Here is a 25,341-nt window from a genome sequence, read left to right on the forward strand (position 1 = left end):
CAAATCTATTAAAATATAAATCTTTTAAATATTTATTTATATAATCATAAATTCGATTTGAAACAAATCACATTCAACTCAATAATCTTTAACTATGGCCACACTTATATTCTGTAGCTGAGGTATAAACAGAACCACACTTATACTCTTCAGAGTGGGCTAGAATATCATTTTTATACATAGTAGAGCCAAAAGCGAAATCAATGAGTTAATAATAGTCAAAGTATCAATCTATAACCTCTAATTGGCAGGGTTAGTACATAGTCAAGCTAAGAGTTCAAATCTAATACATATCAAAGCTTTTTTTTACAAAATAACATATATACGATAATCCAATCAAAATATGTATATACAATGTGAGATCAGTCAGTATTATAATAGAGTCCGAAAAATATTACTCCAAATTATATATCTATTTTTCATTCAAAATACAATCTTGCAAATTTCATAAATCACATATAGATCAATTAATAATTTATTTGATATAAAAATAATATTATATAAATAAAAAAATCTAGAAAAGGTATATCATTACTTACACGTACAACAATCCAATTAATCTCGAGATCCTCCTTCATAATCTAATATCTGAAATTGCATTTTTATTAAAATTTAATTATGATTAATTTAAGAATAAGAATTCTATGTCCTCACATTCTTATAGGGTTGACTAAGTAGGAATACCTGATTTTTGGTTGGTCCGATCAAAGTAATTTCATTTGATCAAGGCCGAACTAGAGTGCATATGGTTCGACAAAAATCGGAGGTGACCAGCTCTAATAGTATCGGGTAAGGGCCAATGTGAGGACCGACACACAATTCGGCAGCCACGAATCAGGACCCCCTTCACCAGGGTTGATCCAAAATCATTAAGAGTCGATGCAACAATCCTAGAGAGAGTGTAGAGAGAGAGTTATGTAGAAAGAGAAATAAGAGAGAGAAGTTCGGTCTATCGGAACAGGAGAAATAGAGTATTCCCTTTTTGCCAAAAATCCGACGATTACTGGTCCAAATCAGCCTTCCAAAGGTCAAAGGAAAGGAAGAGAAGAGTTAATCAAAGGTTGCCGAGTCCTTACCTAGCTTCCGACGATAATTGGTAGTGGCAATAGTGCCAGTAGCGGTTGGTGTTTAAGGAGGGAAACCGAAGAAATACACGAGCTCCAATTGAAGTTGGGTCTCCGGTGGGGTGGACGGCGACGGAATTTTATGAAATGGTGTGAAGTCCCCATCTTCCTTAATAAAATTTGACAGCATCCATCAGTTCCAGCAAATCAAAGTTGTAGTTATAACTAATAATAAAATGGTTCATGCATCAGTGCATGATACTTTTGGACATTGACCAGAAATCTGTATCATATCATAAAGTGTTTCGTATCCATCAGCAGATAATATCTTTTTTATTTTCTAAGAAAAATAAAAGAGGAAGTGGCATATTCAAATATCCCGAGAGCCAGATCCTCGCTCCCCAGTCTCCATATCCGGAGGCTCTCACCCAAGGGTTTTCATCACCATGCCGCCCTCTAAGCTTCCTCACAATCGCCGTCTCGCCGAGGCAGTTCCACTCCCCATCATCTCTCTCTCTCCCCCTTCTCTTCTCCCAGCCAGCGATGTCTTCTTCCCAGGGATGAGCCGCGACGGCGAGGGCGTCCTGCCTAGGGTGTCAAGATCCATCTCACGTCACCCATCGTGTACCTCGGGAAGAGCGCCGCCACCGTCGCCAAGAAGCTCCTCTGGAGCACCGGCCAGGCCGCCTGGATCGCCAGCACCATCTTCGCCGTCCTGGTGGTGCCCCTGATCGTCGAGATGGACCGGGAACAGCAGATGAACGAGCTCGAGATGCAGCAGGTGAGCCTTCTTGGCACCCCCTCCCTAGAGTTCCCCAGTCTCTCCGCTGCCAGATCCTCGCTCCCCAGTCTCCATATCACCCTTGGCTCTCACCCAAGGGTTTTCATCACCACGCCGCCCTCTAAGCTTCCTCACAATCGCCGTCTCGCCGAGGCAGTTCCACTCCCCATCATCTCTCTCTCCCCCTTCTCTTCTCCCAGGCAGCGATGTCTTCTTCCCAGGGACGAGCCGCGATGGCTAGGGCGTCCTTCCTAGGGTTTCTAGTTCTATCTCCCAGTTACCCATTGTGTATCGCGGGGAGAGCACCGGCCGCCACCGTCGCCAAGAAGCTCCTCTGGAGCACTGGCCGTGCCGCCTGGATCGCCAGCACCACCTTCCCCGTCCTGGTGGTGCCCCTGATCGTCGAGATGGACTGGGAACAGCAGATAAACGAGCTGGAGGTGCAGCAGGTCAGCCTTCTTGGCACCCTCTCCCTCCATGGCCGCCCCTGCCCCTCCTAAGGGATCGTCATTGAGGTCAGCATGGTTCTCCCCACCTAGGGTTTCCATTATGTTTAGGGTTCTTGACCTCGAAGCTCAAACCATGGTTCCTTATTTGGCTTCATAAAGCTTTTGCCATTTGAAGTTGCTATGCCTATAGTTGAATTCATATCTCTATGTCAAGTTTCTTGTTCTGGTGGAATTAGTTATTTTAATCATGATTGGTCAAGATTATTTTTAGTTTCCTGGGTCCACCACGATATATCTAATCTAATATGATCTTAGGTCAACCTCTATTTCAAGCACAATAAAGTTCGACAATCGATTTCCATTTAGCTCTGTTCTCAGTGTTCATTTGAATTTACATGCCATTTAAGATCATAACTTTGATCTCAAATATTAAATCCCAACTCTTTTATTGATGCTAACCTTGCATTCTTATGCTTGATATCAAGTACAAGCAAAAACTCATTTAGTCATGATCATGGCATGATTTAGATTTTTATCTATTTTTGAATTACTTCGTGACATTGATCTTAATCAAGAATTCCATGTGAATATCTTATTTATACCACCACCACTTATCAAAAGCCATTTGGATTTTTTTATGTTTATTCAAATGCGCTCGAGATCTCACCATAAAATCTATATACCATGACCAAAATCTCTTTATGCTCATGCTTTTGATATGATTAGAAATGCATGTGAATATCTTATTTATGCCACCATCACTTATCAAAAGCCATTTGGATTTTATTATGTTTATTCAAATGCACCCAAGATCTCACCATAAAATCTATATACCATGACCAAAATCTCTTTATGCTCATGATTTTGATATGATTTTATTGCAATCATAACCATGATTTCAGAGTCATTTTGCTTCTTCTTGAACTTCATTTGATTTCGATCCTCTGTTGAAATTACTAAAATTGCATAGTTCCTGATCCCGCTTTATGATCTTAATCTTGAGTCTATGTGTTACACATTTGGGCAAGTGCGAGCATGTTGCAAAGTTCAAACTCACTATCACTTATTGCATACATTGATTTTGATTCAAAGTTTGCTATCCCCTCTAGATTATAAGTTAAATTTAAATTTTAAATCTGTCTTTATCTTCATTGACACGTGAATATTTAATGAGCTTAGTTCTATTGTAAACAATAGAATTGGTATTAATAATGCTTTGTCGAAAAGATTTTGATTGAACCATGATTCTTATGTTATTGATGTTTTAAACTTTATGTTAGTTCATCATTTAACTTCTAATCATCCGGATCTTATCTTCTTCAACCATCTGAAGCTTTGCCATGTGAGTATCTTAAGTCTAGATTGCTGGGCTTACGGTTTTAGGATCATTATAATGGGAGGTAGAGCAATGAAGCAAACAAAGAATGCCCCTTTGGCTAATGTTGTGAGATCTAAGGCATATGGTATCCATCTATCTTTAAGTTCCTACATACATTGACTTTGATACCATTCTCTATCTCGCTCATTGGGTTATAACTTCAATTGAATTCTAGTATTTGTTGATATGTAGCTTACTTTGGTGCAAAAATCAATTATGAACTCATCCTACCTTAAATTATAGAAATCATGGTAAAAATACTTTATTGTCTTGGACTTGCTCTTGTGATTCTAGTGGGAATTATGTTTCTTACTTTGTGGTAGATATTTTTTCTAAGCCCATCATTAAATAATTATCATCATGATCACCTACGTAGCCATTAATTTTTTTGATTTTAATCAAGATTGGTTATGATCTTTTAGGTTGTATCAATGCTCCACCATGATGTATGTTTCAAACCCATTTCATTTCAGAGCTTTAATAATCTATCGTGGTTTGAGGACTTAGGATGAAATCAATCTTATTCTATTGTTGATCCCAACCCAATCTTGATCGAAATTGCATCTCAATCTAGATCATAGCTTCAATCTCAAAGTCTTATTCTATAATATTGTTGATGCTAATGTTGTCGACCTACATCTTAATCTAAATACGACAAAAAAAGCTTCAATCAGTTCTGTATACAAATGGATCTTAATTTAGTTGTTATGCTAATTTGGATCATAAGATTAATGTGAAGAGCTTATCAAACTATCAACACTTACGCAAATATCCTGGTTTTGTTCTTGGATGCATCATCTAGAATGCAACCTGGAGTCGTGGCGAGATCTTAGGATAGCTAATTCCTGGCCACTAGTTTGTCTATCATCTGATTATAGGGGCTTGTTGACATTATTCCTAGTTACGTAATCTTCATGGCTATTTAGTTTTTAATCCATGGGCCTTGCATATAAAAAGGCTTAAGATTGTGTTTATTTATAAAACTGCAATAGTGTGCATAAAAGAGGGCACAAGCATATAAATTCCTACTAGGGAATAAAAATGAAATGAAAACATGTTAAGGCCCTAGTCATTAAACAGAAGCCACAATAAAGGCTCGGAGTTATTTTGCTCTGAAATCTATTATTCACGACCATAATGTCCTTGCTTTATGATTGTCATCTGAATAGAGTAATCTCATTGTCACGACCATAATCATGATTTTGAGCTCATCTTAGTTTGTAGGGAAACTGGCTTTATGTTAATCCTTAATCTAAGTTAATTGGATCACCTATCACATTATTATCTGATGTTGAAAATGTACTTGTGATTTTGGTCGGATTCTCTTCATGCTTTGAAGTGTAAATTGTTACACATTTGGACAAAAGGGCGGATGCATGTTGCAGACAAATTTCTCGCTTCTGCTTCATATATTTTCATCAAGTTCTCCACCTCGCTCAATGGTTTATAACATCAATTTCAAATTCTAGCTTCATCAAATGTGACTCAGAATAGGATGAAGCTCGTTTGTGATAAACTGCAAAAAACATGATAATAATTCTTTGTATTGGACTTATCTAATCGTGATTCTAATGTACGCATGTTTTAAACGTTTTTATTTTTTGTTTTTACTCCCACAATCATCAAATATTTTTGTAATCATAAGAATCTCTAGCATTTGATTATCTTAAATCTAGATGCATGAACTGTAATTGAATCTTGATTCTTCGTATCATCTTAATTGTGGTGATAAAATACTATTTGAAGTTTTTCTAAATTTTTCTATCTTTTGACAGAATTATGCCATGACCCTGATTTTGTGAAAGCACATGACCCTGATTTTTCTATCTTCTGATTGTTTGATTTTGATCATGATGGGTCATGACTTTTATACTTTATATTGTAGGTTCCATATGATGTATTTATCAAATCCATTCTGATCTGGGATTTGAACTCTATATTAGATACAATTTATCTTAACAACATGTTCGGCTTTGGGGCACTAAACCATGGTTTCATTTTGATCCCACTCCAATCTCAATGTCAACCTGCATTTCAATCTGGATCACAACTTGGATCTCAAATTCTTGTCAAATCATTCTATTGATTGTAGAGATGAGGTGGGTGGCAAAGTCATGCATGTAGAGAATGTTTGAAGTGATGACAAAGTCAAAGGGGGAATTCAGGACTGGATCAAGGCGGGTTTGATCTAATGGAGCTGGGCATGCTTGGGGACAACAAGGGCGGCAAGGCAGTTGCAGTAAGGATCTTTGTGGAGCGTGAGCATGGTAGGGATGATTCAATGAGGTTGATGTCAAGGCTAAGGTTGGTGGTGCTGCAATTAGTGCTGAGCTCAAAGGTGTGCTTGTAAGAGGAATGAAGGATTTGGGCTTACAATTTTTGGGTCATTGGAAGGGGTGGTAGAGCAATGAAGCAAACGAAGAATATGCATTTGGTTAATTTTTTGTGAGATCTAAGGCATGTGGTACTTGTCCAAGCCATTTGGTCTGAGATAAGTAATGACGAAGGGGGAATAGGTAGCGATAAGCAAGAAGATGGTAGCAAGCAACCAACTATAAAGATTTATTCACGAGAGAGCAGTTGCAATGTCATGAGTGGTAAGAAAAGAAGGGTAATCATGAATTAAAATTTTTCTCAAATTTTTTTTTTGTTCTATAAGGACATGTTTTATCTGTTTTCTTAAATTGAATTTCGTTGCTCGGAAGTAGCTAAATTACTTTGGTGATCTCATCTTCCATAGTTAAATGAAACAAGGTTAGTCCTTAATCGTCATATGATAACCAAACTAGGAGCTAGGGGTTAATTTCTTTAGAACTCTAATATAGTGATGTCCAAGATTTTGCTTCATGATAATCATCCATAATTACAGCGATCATGTTCTTAACATTATTTCAGTTTATAATGAATTTGGTTTCATTTTAATCCTTATCCAATACTGGTTAGGTCGCACATCATATTAGTATCTGATATGATCTTTTAACTGTGTTTCTAGTCTGTATTCCTCCTTATGATATGGAGGTTGAGTTGTTGAACATTTGGACAACGAGAGTGTATTTTTCAAACTCATGTCATTCTTCTGGTTCATATATACATTGACTTTGATCCCATTCTCTATCCCGCTCATTGGGTTATAACTTCAATTGAATTCTTGTATTCATTGATATGTAGCTTTGGTGCAAAAAGCAGTTAAGAACTTAATCCTACCATAAATTATAGAAATCATGGTAACAATACTTTATTATTTTGGACTTGCTCTTATGATTCTAGTGTGAATTATGTTTCTTACTTTGTGGTAGATATTTTTTCCTAGCCCATCGTTAAATATTTATCCTCATGATCACCTACGTAGCCCTCTAATTTTTCGATTTTTATCGAGATTGGTTATGATCTTTTAGGTTGAAACAATGCTCCACCATGATGTATGTTTCAAAGCCTTTTTATTTTTGAGCTTTAATAATCTATCGTGCTATGAGGATTTAGCATGAAATTGATCTTATTCTATTGTTGATCCCAACCCAATCTTGATCAAACTTGCATCTCAATCTAGATCATAGCTTCAATCTCAAATTCTTATTCTATAACATTATTGGCACTAATCTTGCTAACCTACATCTTAATCTAAATACGACAAAAAAGCTTCCGCCAGTTCTGTATACAAATGGATCTTAATCTAGTTGTTGCGCTGATTTGGGTCATAAGATCAATGTGAAGAGCTTATCAACCAATCAACACTTATTTATATATCCTGGTTTTGTTCTCGGATTCATCATCTAGAAGGCATCCTTGAGTCATGTGAAAATCTTAGGATAGCTAATTCCTAGCCTCTAGGTTTTCTATCATCTAATTATAGTGGTTTGTTAACAAAATTATTCCAGGTCACGTAATCTTGATGGCTATTTAGTTTTTAATCCATGGGTCTTGCATATAAAAGGTCTTAAGTTTATGTTTATAAAAATACATTAGTGTGCATAAAGCAGGGCACAAGCATGTACAAATTCCCACCAGGGAATAAATATGAAATGAAAATATGTCAAGGCCCTAGGTGTTAAACGGAAGCCACACTAAAGGCTGGGAGTTATTGTGCCTTGAAATCTATTATGTACGACCATATTGTCCGTGCTTCATATTCTTCATGTGAATAGAATAATTTCCTTGTCAATCATGATCTTGAGCACATCGTAGTTTGCAAGGAACCTGGCTTTATGCTAACCCTTACCCCAAGCTAATTGGATCATCTAGCATATTTGATGTTTAAAATTTGTTTGTGATTTTGGTCTTGACTCCTTTAATGATCTGAAGCTTAATTTGTTACTATTGGACAAGGGGTGGATGTATGTTGCGAACTCATTTCTCCCTTTTGTTTCATTCATATGTTTTGGTCAAGTTCCCTACCCCCTCAATGGTTTATAACGTCAATTTCAAATTCTAGTCTTCATCAAATATGACTCAATTTGGGATGAAACTCGTTTGTGATAAACTACAAAAATCATAATAATAATCTTTGTATTGGACCTCTCTAATCATGATTCTAATGTACTCATGGTTTAAACCTTATGATAGTTCGTTTTTACTCCCACAGTCATCAAATATTTCTATAATCAGAAGAATATCTGGCATCTGATTATCTTAAATCTAGATGTATGAACTGTAGTTTGAATCTTGATTCTTCATATCATCTTAATCGAGGTAATGAAGTACTATTGGAAGTTTCTCCTGATTTTTGTATCTTTTGACAAAACTATCCAACAACTCTGGTTTTTTGAGAGCACACTACACACTTATGTCATCTACACATTCGTCTGATTATTTGATTTTGATCATGATTGGTCATGACTTTTATACTTATGTTTAGTACGATAGATTTATCAAATCCATTCTGATATTGGATCTGAACTCTATTTTAGATGCAATTTGTCTTAACATGTCCGGACTCTAGTTTAGATACAATTTCAATCTTATTCATTTTGATCCCACTCTAGACTCATTGTCAACCTGCGTTTCAAACTGGATCATAACTTGGATCTCAAATTCTTCCCAAATCATTTAATGATTGTAGTGATGAGGCAGGTGGCGGAGTCATGCATGTAGAGAATGTTTGAAGTGACAATGAAGTCAAAGGGGGAATTTGGGACTGGATCTGGGTGGGTTTGATCTAATAGAACTGGGCATTGTTGGGGGCATCAATGTGGTAGGGTGGTTGTAGTAAGGATTGCTGTGGAGCGCGAGCATGCTCCGGATGTTTCAATGTGGTTGATGTCAAGGCAAAAGTTGGTGGTGCTGCAATTAGAGGTGAGCTCAAAGGTGTGCTTGTATGAGGAATGGAGGATTTGGGCTTATGATTTTAGGGGCATTAGAATGGGTGGTAGAGCAATGAAGCAAACAAAGTTCGTGGCTTTGGCTAGTTTTTTTGTGAGATCCGAGGCATGTGGTATCCGTCTAAGCCGTTTGGTCAGAGATCAATAATGTGGAATGGGGAATAGGCTACAATGATCAAGCAGATAACAGCAAGCAACTAACCATAGTTTGATTCTCTAGATAGTCGGGGCAAAGTCATGAGTGGTGATACAAAGATGAGTAATCATGAATTAGTATTTTTTTAAAAATTTTTCTTATGCTCTATAAGGACATGTTTTATTTGTTTTCTTAAAATGAATTTTGTTGCTCCAGCTAAATTGCTTTGGTGATCTCATCTTCCGTAGTTAAATGAAAAAGGTTAGTCCTTAATCATCATATGATAACCAAACCAGGAGCCAGGGGTTAATTTCCCTAAAAGTCTGATCTAGTGATGATTGAGATTTTGCTTCATGATATTCATCCATTTTCAACTACAATGGTCATGTTCTTAAAATCATTTCAATTTGGAGTGAACCTGGTTTCACTTTAATCCTTATCTCAAACTAGTTAGATTACATATTGAGTTTGTATCTAATATGGATTTTCTAACTATATTTGTAGTCTGTGTTCCTGCTTAGGATATAGAGACTAGGTTGTTGAACGTTTGGACAACGAGAGCTTATTTTTCAAACTCATTTCATTCTTCTAGTTCATACGTACGTTGACTTTGGTACCATTCTGTATCCCGCTCATTGGGTTATCACTTCAATTGAATTTTGTATTTGTTGATATGTAGCTTACTTTGGTGCAAAAATCAGTTTTGAATTCATCCTACCATAAATTATTGAAATCATTCTAAGTGCACGTTATTGTCTTGGACTTGCTCTTGTGATTCTAGCGCTGTTTATATTTCTTACTTTGTGATAGATACTTTTCTAAGCCCATCATGAAATATTTATCCTCATGATCACCTAGATAGCCATCTAATTTTTTGATTTTAATCAAGATTGGTCACGATCTTTTAGGTTGTATCAATGCTCTGCCATGATGTCTGTTTCAAACCCATTTCATTTCCAAGCTTTAATCGTCTATGGTGCTACGAGGTTTTAGCATGAAATCATCTAATTCTATTGTTGATTCCAATCCTAGATTGATCGAACTTGCATCTAAACATAGATTGTAGCTTCAATCTCAAATTCTTATTCCATAACATCGTTGATGCTAATCTTGCCGACCTAAATTTTAATCTAAATACGACAAAAAGCTTCAGTCAGTTCTGTATACAAATGGATCTTAATCTAGTTGTTGCGTTGATTTGGATTGTAAGATTAATATGAAGAGCTTATCAAATTATCGACACTTAAGTATCCTAGTTTTGTTCTTGGGCCCATCATCCAGAATTGGTGCATCATCCAAAATTGGTGCAATCTATAATCGATTACTAGTTTACTACATGTGTAGATTGATTTCATAATAAGCAATTATGGTGCAATTGATTAGATACTTTAGCAAATACTTATTATTTCTAAAGAACATCGTAGATATGTAACCGCAAAACAGAACATGATAGATATCTTATTAATGAAACGTAATCAATGAAATATAACTAGTGTAGCAAACTGAAAATATTCACAACAAACTGAAAATAATCACAATAGAACAATAAAAAAAATACTGCCAGTAAACTTGGGTTCTAAGGATGTGATAGATGGCAATGATGGTAATGATGATGGATGGAGATAATGATTGATGGACGAAGAAACGAAGGCTGGGCAAAAGATAGTGATAGAACTAGTTGGATAATTAGCTTTGCAAGTTTGGTCCCTTCAATCCAATAAGAATCTTCCGGCCGCACTTCGCCAAGGTATCGAGATGAAGGATGACCGGGTCAAGAAGGTGGCTCCAAAAAGAAATAGGTCAAGAAGCAGGATGAAAGTGGAAGAAAAAAAGGTCTTTTAGGGCTTTGCCCACCGTGCCACTCATCTTTCTAGGATTTTTTCTCTTTTTTTTGTTGTTGTCCTGTTTTTTTATAGGCCGACTTACTGTTTTATGAACAATAACTGGGACGGATTACTGTTTCGTGAATAATAGCGGTCGGGTTACTATTTACATGAATAGTGTTTTTTTCCTGTGCTGTTTTTTTTTTTTGGATTTCTGCGTACTTTTTTTCTTTTTTCTAACTTTCCTCTTTTTTCTATATATATACAATTCTATTTTCAAAACTATCATCCATCCTCCTCCATTCCTGGATATGAGTGATGGTCGTGAGCATTGAAGAAAGGTTAAAGCTCAAGCAATTAAGTGTGGTAGTTTGGAGTTGGGTTAGGCTTTTTATCATACCGAGGTGGATTCTTTTTGTTTGGCAGTACTAGTACATGACTCAACTAAAAATTCAAGTCTATGGCTTTGAATGGAAAATACAGAAACAATAAAAAAATATAAATTATGTATAAGATGGAGTCTTGAGACTACATCAAGAATACAATCTGGAAGATCTTAGGATGGCTAATTTCGAGCCCCTAGCTTGTCTGCCATATTTTTTATGTAGGCTTGTTGATCAAATTTCTTCTGGGTCACATAATCTTGATGGCTACTGGGTTTTTAATCCATGGGCCTTGCATGCCTTTGATAGGACAGTTTTGGAGTGAAGACAAAATGGTAGCATTTCTTATCGGACATAGTAGAGAATGTACTTTTTCCACTCAAATAATTGCGGGAGTTTGAAAATTATCTATATAGGAAATAATATGTTCGTGCATGTGACGTTGACGTTTCTCTACTCTGCTTTCTCATCCTTTGGATTTTTTTTACCCGTCTCTTCTTATTCGACATTTTGTCCATGTATCTCTTTCTCCGTGCAGCTAGTAATTACAAGATCAAAAGTTTGAATCTCTCTTCGACCATTTATTATTTATTTATATTATTTTTATTAAAATAAAATATACGTATATTGCTTGTATTGTATTCTAGTACAGTGAAAGGTTGAACAAAGAACCATCGTTTAGCCTTATCACACAAATAAGAAACGGCTTATGCTCTCCAAACCCGTCTGTTAATAAAGAAACTCTCTATGAATGGACCAATCTGCTGAACAGTATGCTGAGGACGGCATTGCTGCTAAATCCCTTCCCTTGGGTTCGTCAAAATTAATGATCTGTTTCAGGATCTAAAATCCTTTTCGTGGGCCTGACCCGTTAAAACCTGGTTACCTAATAAGTTGGGTCCAGATACAAAATCATTGCTCAGGGTCAAACATGCGATATAACCAATTTGATGCCTTAATCAAAATCAAGCACTTTTGTTGCCTAAATAATAGGTAATCATTGGTAACTAAGGGACTCATAAATAATGACTCATTTTGTGTAAAAGATTTATGTAGATGGAAAGCGAAACAGTGATATTAAGGTGGTTGGAATTGGGTTGTATAGCATTGGGACTTGATGAGGCTATTCTGATGTCTAAAAGGGTTGGGAGGTGCATGGAAGTATGATGTGAGCCAAGGTTCAGATGTGCCTTGTGAAGGTTGGGAGGTGGAGGCTTGAGCAGGCCATAGGGTGGTATACATTGAGTGCACCACTAGTTGTTTGTTTAAAGACCCTCAAAAGGAAATAGGAGAGTGAGCATATAATATAACAAGTGTGTGGTTTCCCGGGGTATATAGGATTGGGATGAGCTGGTAAATGTATGCGCTAGATGTGGGGCACAACATAACAATCAGGATGATAAAGAGAGGTAAAATGGTGCTTGTAGTACTTTTGAGAGAGGGAAGAAAATAAAGATTGGGAGAAAGTGGGGGAAAACAGGGTTATGAAGAGGCATGAAGATGTGTAGAAGGTGTACAAGATATAGGAGTTTTTGAGTACAGGACACTACACTTGGGAGTTGAGGGATTGCATGGTGCTGTTCATTGAGAGCTGACCACAATGCTTCCTCATTGAAGATTGTTGATCAAGGATCCGATGTCACAAAACTTTTTATGCAAGAAGATAATTACAAATAAGATTTTTAGTTTTATATTAAAGCACAAGCCTAGTTATATACTTGAATATTGGATCTTATTTGAGTCCTACAATGACGTATACATCCTGTTTAATACTAGTAATTTTGCAGTTATTTTTTGAATATTATTTATAATACTCGAGTTTCATTTATTCTTATTATATGGTACTATGATACTGTTATACATGATTTACGTAAAGCATGCGTGAGTACACATAGCACAACTGAGAACCAAATTTGACAATGGTATCTCAACTTATTAATATTATATCTTATTTCTATGTACAATTTTGTGCCGTGTTCATGTCTGCATTTTGAGAAGTTGAGAAGCTTATTTACTATGTTCATTGATGTGCCAAATTTCACAATTGCTCCCTCCTGTCACATGCTTTTTGAAAAGTCCTCCCCCCTTCCTCTCACTTATTGGTGTTGGACAATTGAAAAACTAGAATTAAGAGATGTCAAGGAAAGCACTTGATACAGATTAAACAACTAGAACCATTACAATACCTACAAACTAGATTTGCAAAGTCCACGGTGATCTTAGATTCAAAGATTTCATATCCAGCTCTGAGAGACTCTGGAGCATATATTTTAGATTCCGACATATGCTGTAATTTAGTTTGTAGAATGATTGCAACAATTACACCGTATATTGCAATAGCCTCGCACCCAAAAATAAAAGCACCGTAAAACTTCAAGATAGCCTTCGGGCAGTGTTAATTATAAGCGCATCTACAGTCGTTCTTGGCAAAGATAAATGGAAAATGGTTCATGTATGCAACATCATCATCCCCTAAATAACTTTTTCTTACAAAAGTCCATGCGCATCCACATCATTACTTACGCAGATCATTGTTTCAATATACTAGTCATAATTCAGAACTAACAATTTGATTGAAACACCAAATAGCTTATCGTTTGCATTGAGCATTATCCGACATACATAGAATAAAACAAATACTAAAGTAAAAGGTCGCCCCGACTCTTGCAAGAAGGGAGGAGGGTCATCAGTTTGAACGTAAAAAAATCTAAATATGGATGAGAGCTTAGAGTCGGATCCGCGCCATCCATCGTCGAAGTACCAAGCATCGTCGGACGGCCAGGCTAACAAAAGAAGACCGATCGTTTTTTTCATGCCAAAGATACAACCCAAATCCTTGGACCTATGGTAATAGGTTTGTTTTATTTGGAGGAACCACTCGTTAATTGAATGAGGGCCCTGAGGTGCACAACTAAAGAAAAAACGTTTCAACATAACCTAATTATAGAAGTTTTCAGATGCTATAATATGAGTGATGCTATGGTTACATGTGATTTTATTGCACACCATTTAGTAATTTGACATGGCATGTAACTTGGTATTATCATGTCAGCAATGATAAATAATATTCTTGCAACTGTCTCTCGAACATCATTGCAATCCCCACTGGTTGGCAGTGGCTCCTCCGCTGCCTTCCCTCCCTCGCTGGAACAGGTGTTTCCATTGGCAGCATGTATTGCTCTGTAGTCGATTCCACCTCCTTCGTTTAAGACATGATATTTTGCTTCTCGTATTGTCTTCCACTATTTTTCCTCCACAGCGGTCGCGATTGAAGGCTCCAAGGGAAATGGCAAGTCATCATCGATTCTTTAAATATTAAAAGATTGCCGAACTCTTTTGGCGTTGTGTCCATTGGGCGGATGCACCGCCCTTGCGCAAGTCTCTATCCATGCCGGGCATCGCTGCTCCAACTCGAAGATCTATTTTTTATTCAAATAAAAAAGGGCAGCCACTACCAAGTGGGAGCCATTGCCATCGTCGTCGGCAGTCAAGTCCCGGCAAGCCAGGCTGCAGACCTCGGGCCTACGTCAAGTCAATCACAGGATTCCATGTTGAAGCCTTGCGGTAGAGGCACGCCATGTGCGCCCAAGTTCCGACACGCTATATTGCAAAGTTCGAAACTATGATCAAATTAATTATAAAATTTTGTGTTGAAGTTTACTGTTGCCCGAGGCGGATTCAGATGTGTGACTCGCACGCCTCACACCAAGAACGACCAACAGAAGAAAGCCACATTCAAAAAGATACCCCACCTAAAATGGCCAGTCAAAATATACTATTTGAATTTTCTGATGAGTATACTATTCTAATTTGAAGAGTATATAAATATTCAATATCTATTCAGTGGCTTCGATTTTTTTTTTTTCACATTCCTGGTTATGTAGTATGTTTCTAGGTTAATCCTTAACAGTGTTTCACCGCAAGTATTTTGAACAACAGTTGAGCTTATATTTGTCTGGTTCTGTAGAAATTTATAGAAAATAAAAAGAGAAAAATCTAATTTCTAGATTTCTTTTTAGTAAAATTTGAGAAAACTCATTTTCTCAGTTTTCGTAGTTTGCCATCATCCAAAAAATTTGAAAGATTCCTTTTCTTTTTCAAAACAAAACTTTTCCTGAGCGTCTTAGAGGCAACCAGCTAGATTTGTCACGATCCCCCATGGCCGATGGGATGGAGGAGGGTCGGGCTTCTCCTTCCCTCTCTCCACTCATCAAGATTCGATCGGACGTCGGAAAAAAAAAAAAAATCTAAATATGGATGAGAGCTTGGAGTCAGATCCGCTCCGTCCAGATTAGATTCCTCGTGCTAATCTCAAAGCACCAAGAATCATTGGACTGTCAAAGCTCCTGAAAGAAGATCAGTTATTTTCACAAAAGTATCGCATATATATGAAGTGATGCAACTCTTGCATACAAAAATCTCATAGCAGTGATTTTATTACGCACCATTTACTAATTGACATGGCACGCTAACTTGGTATTATCATGTGATTTTATTACGCACAATTTGATTTATTTTTTTTTGTTGGTAAAGAATACCTTGATGATTATGTTTGAAGCATAACTTGAAGAGTTAGTAAGAATGCTACATGGTTGCAACCACCGTCAAACAGCCTGGCTCCTCAATACAAGAGAGCTCCTTTCAAAGCAAGTCCACTAATTTATTTATTTTTTTATTTCTTTGGGTTAAGATGTCCATAATTTTTTATTTCCACTAATTCGTCTTGTCTTGGCTCCCTCCTGTCACATGGTTTTTGAGAAGCCCTCACCCCTTCCTCTCGGTTATTGGTGTTAGTTCTTCGGTCTCTTGCTCCAACCATCCTTCGAAATCATGGCTGAATTTGCACTTGCAGCTGCCGGTCCTGTTGTCGGACCGTTGGTGGAGATGTTGGCATCTGGGTTATGGAAGGAGCTGGGAATGCTGAGGAGTGCTTCCACCGACTTTATATGGACCCTCAAACCTCCAACAAATTGGCTCAGAACCTGACCCTTTTGCTAGCTATTGGTAGAATCAGAACTCAATTTTGTGTGCAAGGTTCCAATAACTATTTCATTTCGTGTCTCAACTTTATGGTTCCCATCAGGCTATGGGCCCACAAGCCTTGGCGTCCATTCAAAGCAATACTGCTGTTTTCTCACCGGCATTGGCGGGTAGGGTGTGAAGTGGGAACTTATTCGTCGATCATGACCTTTGAAAGCCCTCACTCCGTGGTTTCCACGAAGCTTCCTTGCATCCATCCTCTGAATTATTGGTGGTAGAAAAGAAATATAATATATTATATTATATTGCACTTTCCTCACCCCTTCCTCTCAATTATTGGTGTTGGACGCCTCAACCAGGGTGGTTCTATATACACCCCCCCTATTGCTCAGGACACCCCCCCAAAAATTAAAAAAAAATTAAATACTCTCTACACCCCCCATTTGCTAAGGACACCCCTAAAAAATTAAAAATTCCTAAATTACCCCCCACCCTCCCCACCCCCTCACCTAAATTGCTCTCTACACCTCCCAAACCCCCCCCCACCCCGCTCTTCCCCTCCAAAACACCTCGCCAACGCCCAAAACCCCCCCCGTTCCCCCTTCTCCCTCTCGTCGCCGGCATTCTCCCGATCTTCGACCACCTCGCCGGCTTCTTCCGGAACCACCTCGCCGGCTTCTTCCGAAATTTTTTTTTTTCACGGTTCGTGCTCCGTTCGGCACTGGACCGCCGAACAAAAGGCTTCTGTTCGGCTGAACAGTGCCGGACAGAAGCCTTCTGTTCGGCACTGTGCAGCCGAACAGATCTGTTCGGTTGAGGGTTGCCGAACAGAAGGCTTCTGTTCGGCACTGTTCAGCCGAACAGAAGCCTTTTGTTCGGCGGTCCAGTGCCGAACGGAGCACGAACCGTGAAAAAAAAAATTTCGGGAGAAGCCGGCGAGGTGGTTCCGGAAGAAGCCGGCGAGGTGGTCGGAGATCGGGAGAATGCCGGCGACGAGAGGGAGAAGGGGGAACGGGGGAGGAGGGGTTTAAGGAGGGTTTGAGGGGTGTTTTTTTTTTTTTCTTTTCAAAACGAAACGGAGGAGGAGGAAGGGGGTGTATGAGAAAATTTCAAGGGCAATATGGTAATTACACTAAAGGTTAGTTTGGGTATTTTTTTTTTGGTTTTTGGGGGGTGTCCTGAGCAATAGGGGGGGTGTATATAGAACTACCCCCTCAACCACCATAGGTCTCTCCGTCCATTAATTTGAATCAAGACCTCGGCAGAGGAGATCAAAACTTTTGTTTGTCCTTCGGTCTCTTGCTCCAACCAACCATCCTTGGAAATCATGGCTGAATTAGCACTATCAGCTGCCTCTCCTGTTGTCAAAACGGTGATGGGGAGCTTGGCATCTTGGTTATGTGGGGATCTGGGACTGGTGTGTAGTGTTGACGCCGACTTGGAGAAGCTGAAGCGCATGCTATCAACGATCAAGAAGGTGCTCGATGAGGCAGAGGAAAAATCCGTCACTAGCAAACCTCTGCAAGGTTCGCTGAGGAAGCTCAGGCATGTAGCTCTCGATGCAGAAGATGTGGTGGATGAGTGGGAGGCTGAAGCGCTGCGGCGAAGAATGGAGAGAGTACATGACCACATGACTGGAAAGGTGCGTGACTTCTTCTCCTCAAACAATCCAATTGCATTTCGGTATAAGATAGCTGGCCAGATAAGAGAGTTTTGGGAGAGATTTGATGAAATTACAAAGGGGAACAGCCTGATCAGGGATTTTACTTCGATGGGGAAATCTGACTCAGATAGGCCTGTGGACCGTGAAACCTTTTCATCCGTGATTGAATCTGAAATTTTGGGAAGAGATGATGACAAAAAGGAGGTCATGAATTTCTTAGTTGACAAAGACAATGATAAAAATATCTCCATCCTTTCAATAGTTGGCCTTGGTGGTGTTGGAAAGACTACCCTTGCTCAATTAGTCTACAATAATGAGAATATTAAGGAGAAATTTAAGCTTCGAATGTGGGTGTGTGTGGGCGAACCTTTTGATGTAAAAATGGTCATGCAGAAAATGTTCGAACAGGTTAAAGGAGAACAAAAAAATTCCTCAAGTTTAGAAACCATGTCATGTTTCTTGCAGGAAAATTTGGGAACAAAAAGATTTCTTTTGGTTCTAGATGATTTATGGACTGATCGGGATTTGGAGTTAGAAAGACTGAAACATTTGTTCATACATGCCCAATTAGGAAGCAAGATCATAGTGACGACACGCCCTGAAACTGTCGCTGCTGCTGCATTTACAATCGGACCCGTCTCGGTACATAAACTGCAAGGGTTACGAGATGATGATTGTTGGACTCTGTTCAAGCAAAGGGCATTTAGGTTTGAGAGGGAAGAAGAGAACCCAGAATTGGTGGAAATTGGAAGGGAGATCATTAAAAAGTGTGGAGGTTTGCCTTTAGCAGCAAAGGCTCTTGGAAGTCTGATGAGCACTAAAAGAGGGAAGGCCGAGTGGCTAGCCATCCAAAACAGTGACATTTGGAAGTTATCTGAAGACGAGATTGGAATTCTTCCTGCACTAAAGTTGAGTTATGATCATTTACCTTCTCACTTGAAGCGGTGTTTCACTTACTGTTCTGTGTTCCCGAAAGATTATGAATTTGAAATAAAGAGATTGATTCAACTGTGGATGGCTGAAGGACTCGTTGATTCATCTGATACTTCTCAAAATGCAGAGGACATTGGCAAGCAATACTTTGATAGTCTATTGTGGAGGTCATTTTTTCAAGATGTTCAAATGGATGAGTACAATAACATAGACAAATGCAAGATGCATGATTTAGTCCATGATCTTGCATGTTCCCTCACAAAGGGTGAATCTTTGGTCATGGAAATGGGCAGGGAAAATAAAATCATTCCACATGAATGTCGCTATTTATCTGTTGTGCTTGATGATGTGCCATCGATAACTTCTATATATGAAGCGAAAAAGTTGAGATCACTTCTTTTCTTGCGGAGGTGGTATGATGGTATTGATGAAATTTTCTTCAATATAACAAAAAAATGCACCCAAATACGTGCATTGGACTTGAGTGGGAGTGGAATTCAGAAGTTGTTGGATAGAATGAGCAGATTAAAGCAGCTACGGTTCCTTGACCTATCACGTACTGAGATCACAACATTACCTACCTCGATCACCAGACTTTACAATTTGCAGACATTGAACCTCCAAAGATGCCGCCAACTACGAGAGTTGCCTGAAGGCATAAGTAACCTAAGCAACCTCAGACACATAGATATGTCATATTGCAACAAGTTATCTTGCATGCCTCGTTACTTGGGCCGCTTGAGTAAACTTGAGACACTGCCGATGTTCATTGTTGGTCGGGAGAATGGGCGTACCATCGTGGAGCTGCGACATTTGAACTCTATTCGCGGTGAGTTGGAAATTAAAAATCTGCATAATGTGAAGGATGCGAATGAGGCTATGCAAGCAAAACTAGTGGCAAAGAGCAAATTGAATTATCTAAAGCTTCAATGGAACGAAAATTTGGATGAGGCACAGGAACCATCATCTACTGAAGTGGAAGTGGCAGCGGGTGTATTCGAAAGGCTTCAACCTCCTCATAATCTAAAGAAGTTGCATATATTATATTATATGGGCATCAGATTACCCAATTGGATGGCAAGGACAATGCCGCCAAATGGCCTGGGGCATCTCACTGCACTCCAAGATCTGCGCATCGGCAACTGCCCTCAGCTGGCAATGCTGCCAGATGGCCTGGGGCACCTCACTGCACTCCAACAGCTGTGGATCTACAACTGCCCCAAGCTGGCAGTGCTGCCAGATGGCCTGGGGCACCTCACTGCACTCCAATATCTGCGCATCGAAAACTGCCCCCAGCTGGCAGTGCTGCCAGATGCCCTGGGGCATCTCACTGCACTCCAGAATCTGCGCATCGGCAAGTGCCCCCAGCTGGCAGTGCTGCCAGATGGCCTGGGGCACCTCACTGCACTCCAGAATCTGCGCATCGTCAACTGCCCCCAGCTGGCAGTGCTGCCAGATGGCCTGGGGCACCTCACTGCACTCCAATATCTGAGCATCCGCATCTGCCCCCAACTGGCAGTGCTGCCAGATGGCCTGGGGCACCTAACTGCACTCCAGAATCTGCACATCGACGACTGCCTCCAGCTGGCAGTGCTGCCAGATGGCCTGGGGCACCTCACTGCACTCCAATATTTGAGCATCCGCAACTGCCCCCAGCTGGCATTGCTGCCAGATGGCCTGAGGCACCTCACTGCACTTCAGAATCTGTACATCGACAACTGCTCCCAGCTGGCAGTGCTGCCAGATGGCCTGGGGCACCTCACTGCACTCCAATATCTGAGCATCCGCAACTGCCCCCAGCTGGCAGTGCTGCCAGATGGCCTGAGGCACCTCACTGCACTCCAGAATCTGTACATCGACAGCTGCTCCCGGCTGGCAGTGCTGCCAGATGGCCTGGGGCACCTCACTGCACTCGAGAAGCTTTACATCGGCAACTGTCCCCAGCTGGCAGTGCTGCCAGATGGCCTGAGGCACCTCACTGCACTCCAGAATCTGTACATCGACAACTGCTCCCAGCTGGCGGTGCTGCCAGATGGCCTGGGGCACCTCACTGCACTCGAGAAGCTGCACATCGGCAACTGCCCCCAGCTGGCAGTGCTGCCAGATGGCCTGGGGCATCTCACTGCACTCCAGAATTTGGACATCTACAACTGCTCCCAGCTGGCAGTGCTGCCGGATGGCCTGCGGCATCTCACTGCACTCCAGAATTTGGACATCGACAACTGCTCCCAGCTGGCAGTGCTGCCGGATGGCCTGGGGCATCTCACTGCACTCCAAAATCTGCGCATCCTCAACTGCCCCCAGCTGGCAGTGCTGCCAGATGGCCTGGGGCACCTCACTGCACTCCAGAATCTGCGCATCGGCAACTGCCTCCGGTTGGCAGTGCTGCCAGATGGCCTCGGGCACCTCACTGCACTCCAGAATCTGGAAATCCACAACTGCCCCCAGCTGGCAGTGCTGCCAGATGGCCTGCAAAACCTCACTGCACTTCAGAATCTGGACATCGTCGACTGCCCCCAGGTGGCGAGGACTGGCACAAGATTGCTTACATCCCAAACATCTCGATCCAGGTGAAAGAAGATGGAGAACAAAGCAGCAAGCCATCATCTACCTTCACAACGAAATTTCTTAGTCAATTTGGTTGTGCACGTTGCCCAGGCTATAGCTGAGGTGCCATCTAATTTGGGTGCGTCACCTTCTCCTTTTGGCTCTCCTTTCTTTGTTTTCTTATTTATTTTTTTTTTTTTTGCACTCAATGTTTGTTCTCAAACAACGGTATCTGGCACAAGGGAGAGAAGTGGAATGTATTTTTTCTTTGGATTATATTAGTTTTCTCTCTTTCTAGAAAAGAACGTTAAGATTTGTCCGCCGTCTTTTTTCTCGTATATTGACTTAATAATTTATTAAATTTCTCTATCCTTAGATTCTCATCTATCACTGAGAATCTTTACATAATCAGAAATAATTAAATTGAGTTGTACCTTATTTGTTACTTCTCGTTCTTTATTATTTATTTTTTATGTGCAAATTTAATTTAAAATACATATTTTAAGTTTCAATATGACTGTTAGCATGCTACTGAAAAATTGTTAGATTCATCCAAATATATACCAGCTGGATTGCTTTCTTATTCTCATATATTTTACCATTCTATATGAAATCTATGTGAGTGATTGGAAAGATTCATGTACTTTTACTCCATCATGGAATCTCCAATTTAGTTTTCTCCTTTGTTTGTCTATGGACAGGTCTTCCTAGGCTGCTGCTTTGGTTCGAGAAACTCAGCTGTCATCAACTTTAAGGACCTTGGGGATCATGCCAATCCACCTTCAAAGCCTCACATATCTCCAAAGCCTGCAAATCTTTTATTGCCTCTGGAGAGATGATGTCAAAATGGTGGAGTCAGAAATTAGTACCAGTGCTTGCTTTCCATTCCTAAACAAAAGATATCCACGTTTGCTTCTGTTTCTATTTATTTGGTCTTTTGTCTTGTGCTGCTTATTGTCATTACTATGAATAATGTCACATTTTCTTTTTTTGCCTCTTCTACTTTTTATTTTTAAAATGCAGCAGGGTTCTGTTTGTATATATCACTCAAATTATACTGTCGCTACGCCATGTAAGATTTTTGACGTCCCCTTGTTTTTTGCTTTGACGTTTATCATTTTGTCAAACGGGAATTCCCGATGTTCCTTTGGATTGTATTCCAAGAGCAAAGAAATTCAAAAGATTGTTGTTCTTTTATGAACAGCATAGCACTCAATTTGCTTTTGTATATATTTATTGCATAACATCTGGAGGTATCCCCTTCAAGCCATGTTGCCTTATTAGTTGGTATCATTTTCAGAAATGAACTTTTAAGTTACTCTGTCATTGCTCTTTCAGCTTGGAAGCCTTGCATAAATACGGAATCTATCTAATTACTAATTTCTCTTTTCTCGGTGGAAATAATGCCAAAAAGGAGAGATACAATTAACAGCAATAGAAAACTCACTTCCATCGCTGCCGATAAGGTCTTCTTTTTGAAGGAGCCCGGAGGATTTGAGAAACCTCAACCTCCTTTATTAAGAAAAATTAACAGTGAGATGTTTGCAAGGAGGCCACAAAAGATATTACCCGAGAATGGTCTTACGGAGGCAAAGAAGACAGACATGTTCAAAACAGCCTGGTGACTACTGGACGGAGGAAGAAGGGCACAAGTTTTCAAGAAGACTCTAGAGTTCCCAACTTCTCCGAAAGGATGCTTAGATTTCCCTCCTCCAAGAGCACTGCCAATAAGATCTTCATTTTTTTCCCCTTCTGTCGCTATTTATATATTTCTGAATTATGTTGGTTTCATGTTCTCATATAAATCATTTGTGTTATACCCCGACAAAATCATTCTGAAGATTATCCCTTATTCTTAGAATCAGCACCATTTGTTATGATTAGTTACATATTACTTAATACTTATTCTTAGAATCTACTATGGATGTTTGAAAATGGTGAAGCATAGTGAGCTTCCATCTGTACGTTACTATTTCATGCATTGCTATCATTTTTTGGTGAGCGAGCTTTACGTGCGTATTGTTACTTATAATGAATAATGCTCCATTTCTCAAAAATAATGAACGCCGTTCCTTAATCTTTCAGTAATCGCAATAAACAGAGCACCTGCGGCAGCTCCTATCGTGATATACGACCAATCAGACGGGACAATTAGAATAAGACACTGGGGTTGGATATCAAAAAAGATCCAAGACCATGTCTGCTTTCTATGTCTTTTTTCCATGTTTGAGGCAAGTCACAGCTTTGTCATTTATATGCGGACACGTACTAGGCATGGGCAGTCGTGTGCATAAAAGTTCTATACAGATTTAATCCGCATAGATTTCTATCATGTTAAATTTTTTACATGTTAAAAGATTTCTATCATGCAAAATTTTTTACTTTTACACCCACAGTGTCTCACGAGGAGTCTTCTTGGAATCCTAACCATGAAGGCTAATATCAGCCAATCACAACCACTATGATCAGAATCTGATCTCTTACATAGCCAACTCCTGCTCACTCAAGTGTCTTTCCCTTCACTCTCCTCTTTAGCTCCGGGCATTGAAAGCTTACCAGACACGTAAAGTTGTTAAGGATATATGATTTGAAGAAATTTTCATAAAGCAAAAATATCCAGTTACATCTTTACTTTTACATAGTATAGCAGAAATGTTACATATGATTTGGGAGGTTCTAGATATTTCACAAGATGAGTTATGTGGCACTTTGGCCCCAATATACACATGAGATTGAGAATAATTTTGATTGCATCTCTCTCCATGCATGCACAAAGCTACAATAAAGGTGAAATACGGTAAATAACAATTCATGCTACCGAGTAACTGGGTCATGTTTTGGACCAAGTCCTTAACACAGAAGTGGTTTAGATCAGTCAGGCCACCTAGATTACGTCCAAACTTGCTCCTCGTGTGGAGATCAGATGACCCATTTAAGGGATAAAAATATCACATTACATTCTTTTCTCTTCCATCACCTATACATGTTTAAATATTGCTTTTAATGGCCTCTAAAGTCACAATGATGAAAAAAAAAACATGCTGTGTTTCTGTTGTAAGCTCTCCATAACTCCAACCCCAAGCATCCTCCACTTTTATCATATTTTTTTATAATTTCCGCACCTTTCCCATGGGCTGATCACATGTATTCCCCCTGCAACTGCTAGTGCTAAATAATGATTTCAAAAGTAGGCGATTAAAATGGGATATCTAATTATGCAACCAGGCTTCCTCCTCACTATGGGAATGTAATATTTCATTTATAATCTTTAACTTGGCAAAGATAATGGAGCCCAAAAAAGATTCTTATAAAAACCATTTGAACAATTAGATTCGCTATACATATAACAGCTTAGTGTGATGCATATCATTCTCTACAGTCCAAGTCCATTATAAGCCTAAAAGGCATAAGATCAAACTCAAATCATCTTATGATCATCAAGAGGAAATAAGATAAAATCATTACCCAAAGCAAAATGCAAGAAATCTATCTCTTGCACTATGTTACAATGTAAAGGCAAAGACTACACAAGCATATAAATTTCAAAGAGAACATAATCTGAATTTCAGCAATAGATAGCTATACAATACATAAGGGAACATAAAAACAGATTACCTCTCATGTTGGCAGCATTCAATTAATGTAGCATCAAAATTTCGGCAAAGTAAGTTGTAAGAGTTCTGGCAAAAAGGTTGGCAATAGTTATCCAAAAAATAACCTGAAGTAATCCATAGCTACAACAAGAATGGGCTCATACCTGCAAGGAAACTAACTTACCGTTGAGCCGAATTTTCCCAGCAAGTTGAACGAATTTCATCACCCCATATGGTGTTTCATTACTAAGACCAATATATCTGATCTACAAGCTTGATTTCTTGTGAAATGAAAC

At 39.3% G+C, this 25,341-nt stretch overlaps 1 protein-coding gene, 1 long non-coding RNA gene and 1 pseudogene across 3 annotated transcripts; all 3 read left to right on the plus strand.

Annotated features, from left to right (window-relative positions):
• Positions 1-1,448: 1,448 nt before the first annotated feature.
• LOC149753429 (uncharacterized) lies at positions 1,449-15,335 on the plus strand. The gene is made up of 2 exons (XR_016413099.1): positions 1,449-1,845; positions 5,765-15,335. It is a non-coding gene; the product is annotated as an uncharacterized LOC149753429 (long non-coding RNA).
• On the plus strand, positions 2,077-11,561 carry LOC148703293 (mitochondrial import receptor subunit TOM9-2 pseudogene; annotated as a pseudogene). Its single transcript, XR_015986816.2, has one exon. The product of XR_015986816.2 is annotated as a mitochondrial import receptor subunit TOM9-2 pseudogene (transcript).
• Positions 15,336-17,636: 2,301 nt separating the features above from the next.
• LOC103700235 (disease resistance protein RGA2-like) lies at positions 17,637-22,668 on the plus strand. The gene is made up of 2 exons (XM_039129527.2): positions 17,637-21,591; positions 22,154-22,668. Exon 1 carries the CDS (start codon positions 17,637-17,639, stop codon positions 21,477-21,479), a length of 3,843 nt encoding a protein of 1,280 aa, XP_038985455.2. The 3' UTR covers positions 21,480-21,591; positions 22,154-22,668.
• The last annotated feature ends 2,673 nt before the right edge of the window (positions 22,669-25,341 follow it).

The sequence above is a fragment of the Phoenix dactylifera genome, chromosome 5 (genome assembly GCF_051530095.1).
Source record: "Phoenix dactylifera cultivar Ajwa chromosome 5, Ajwa_hap1_PhDact_Kaust_v1.1, whole genome shotgun sequence".
NCBI classification, from domain to species: domain Eukaryota; kingdom Viridiplantae; phylum Streptophyta; class Magnoliopsida; order Arecales; family Arecaceae; genus Phoenix; species Phoenix dactylifera.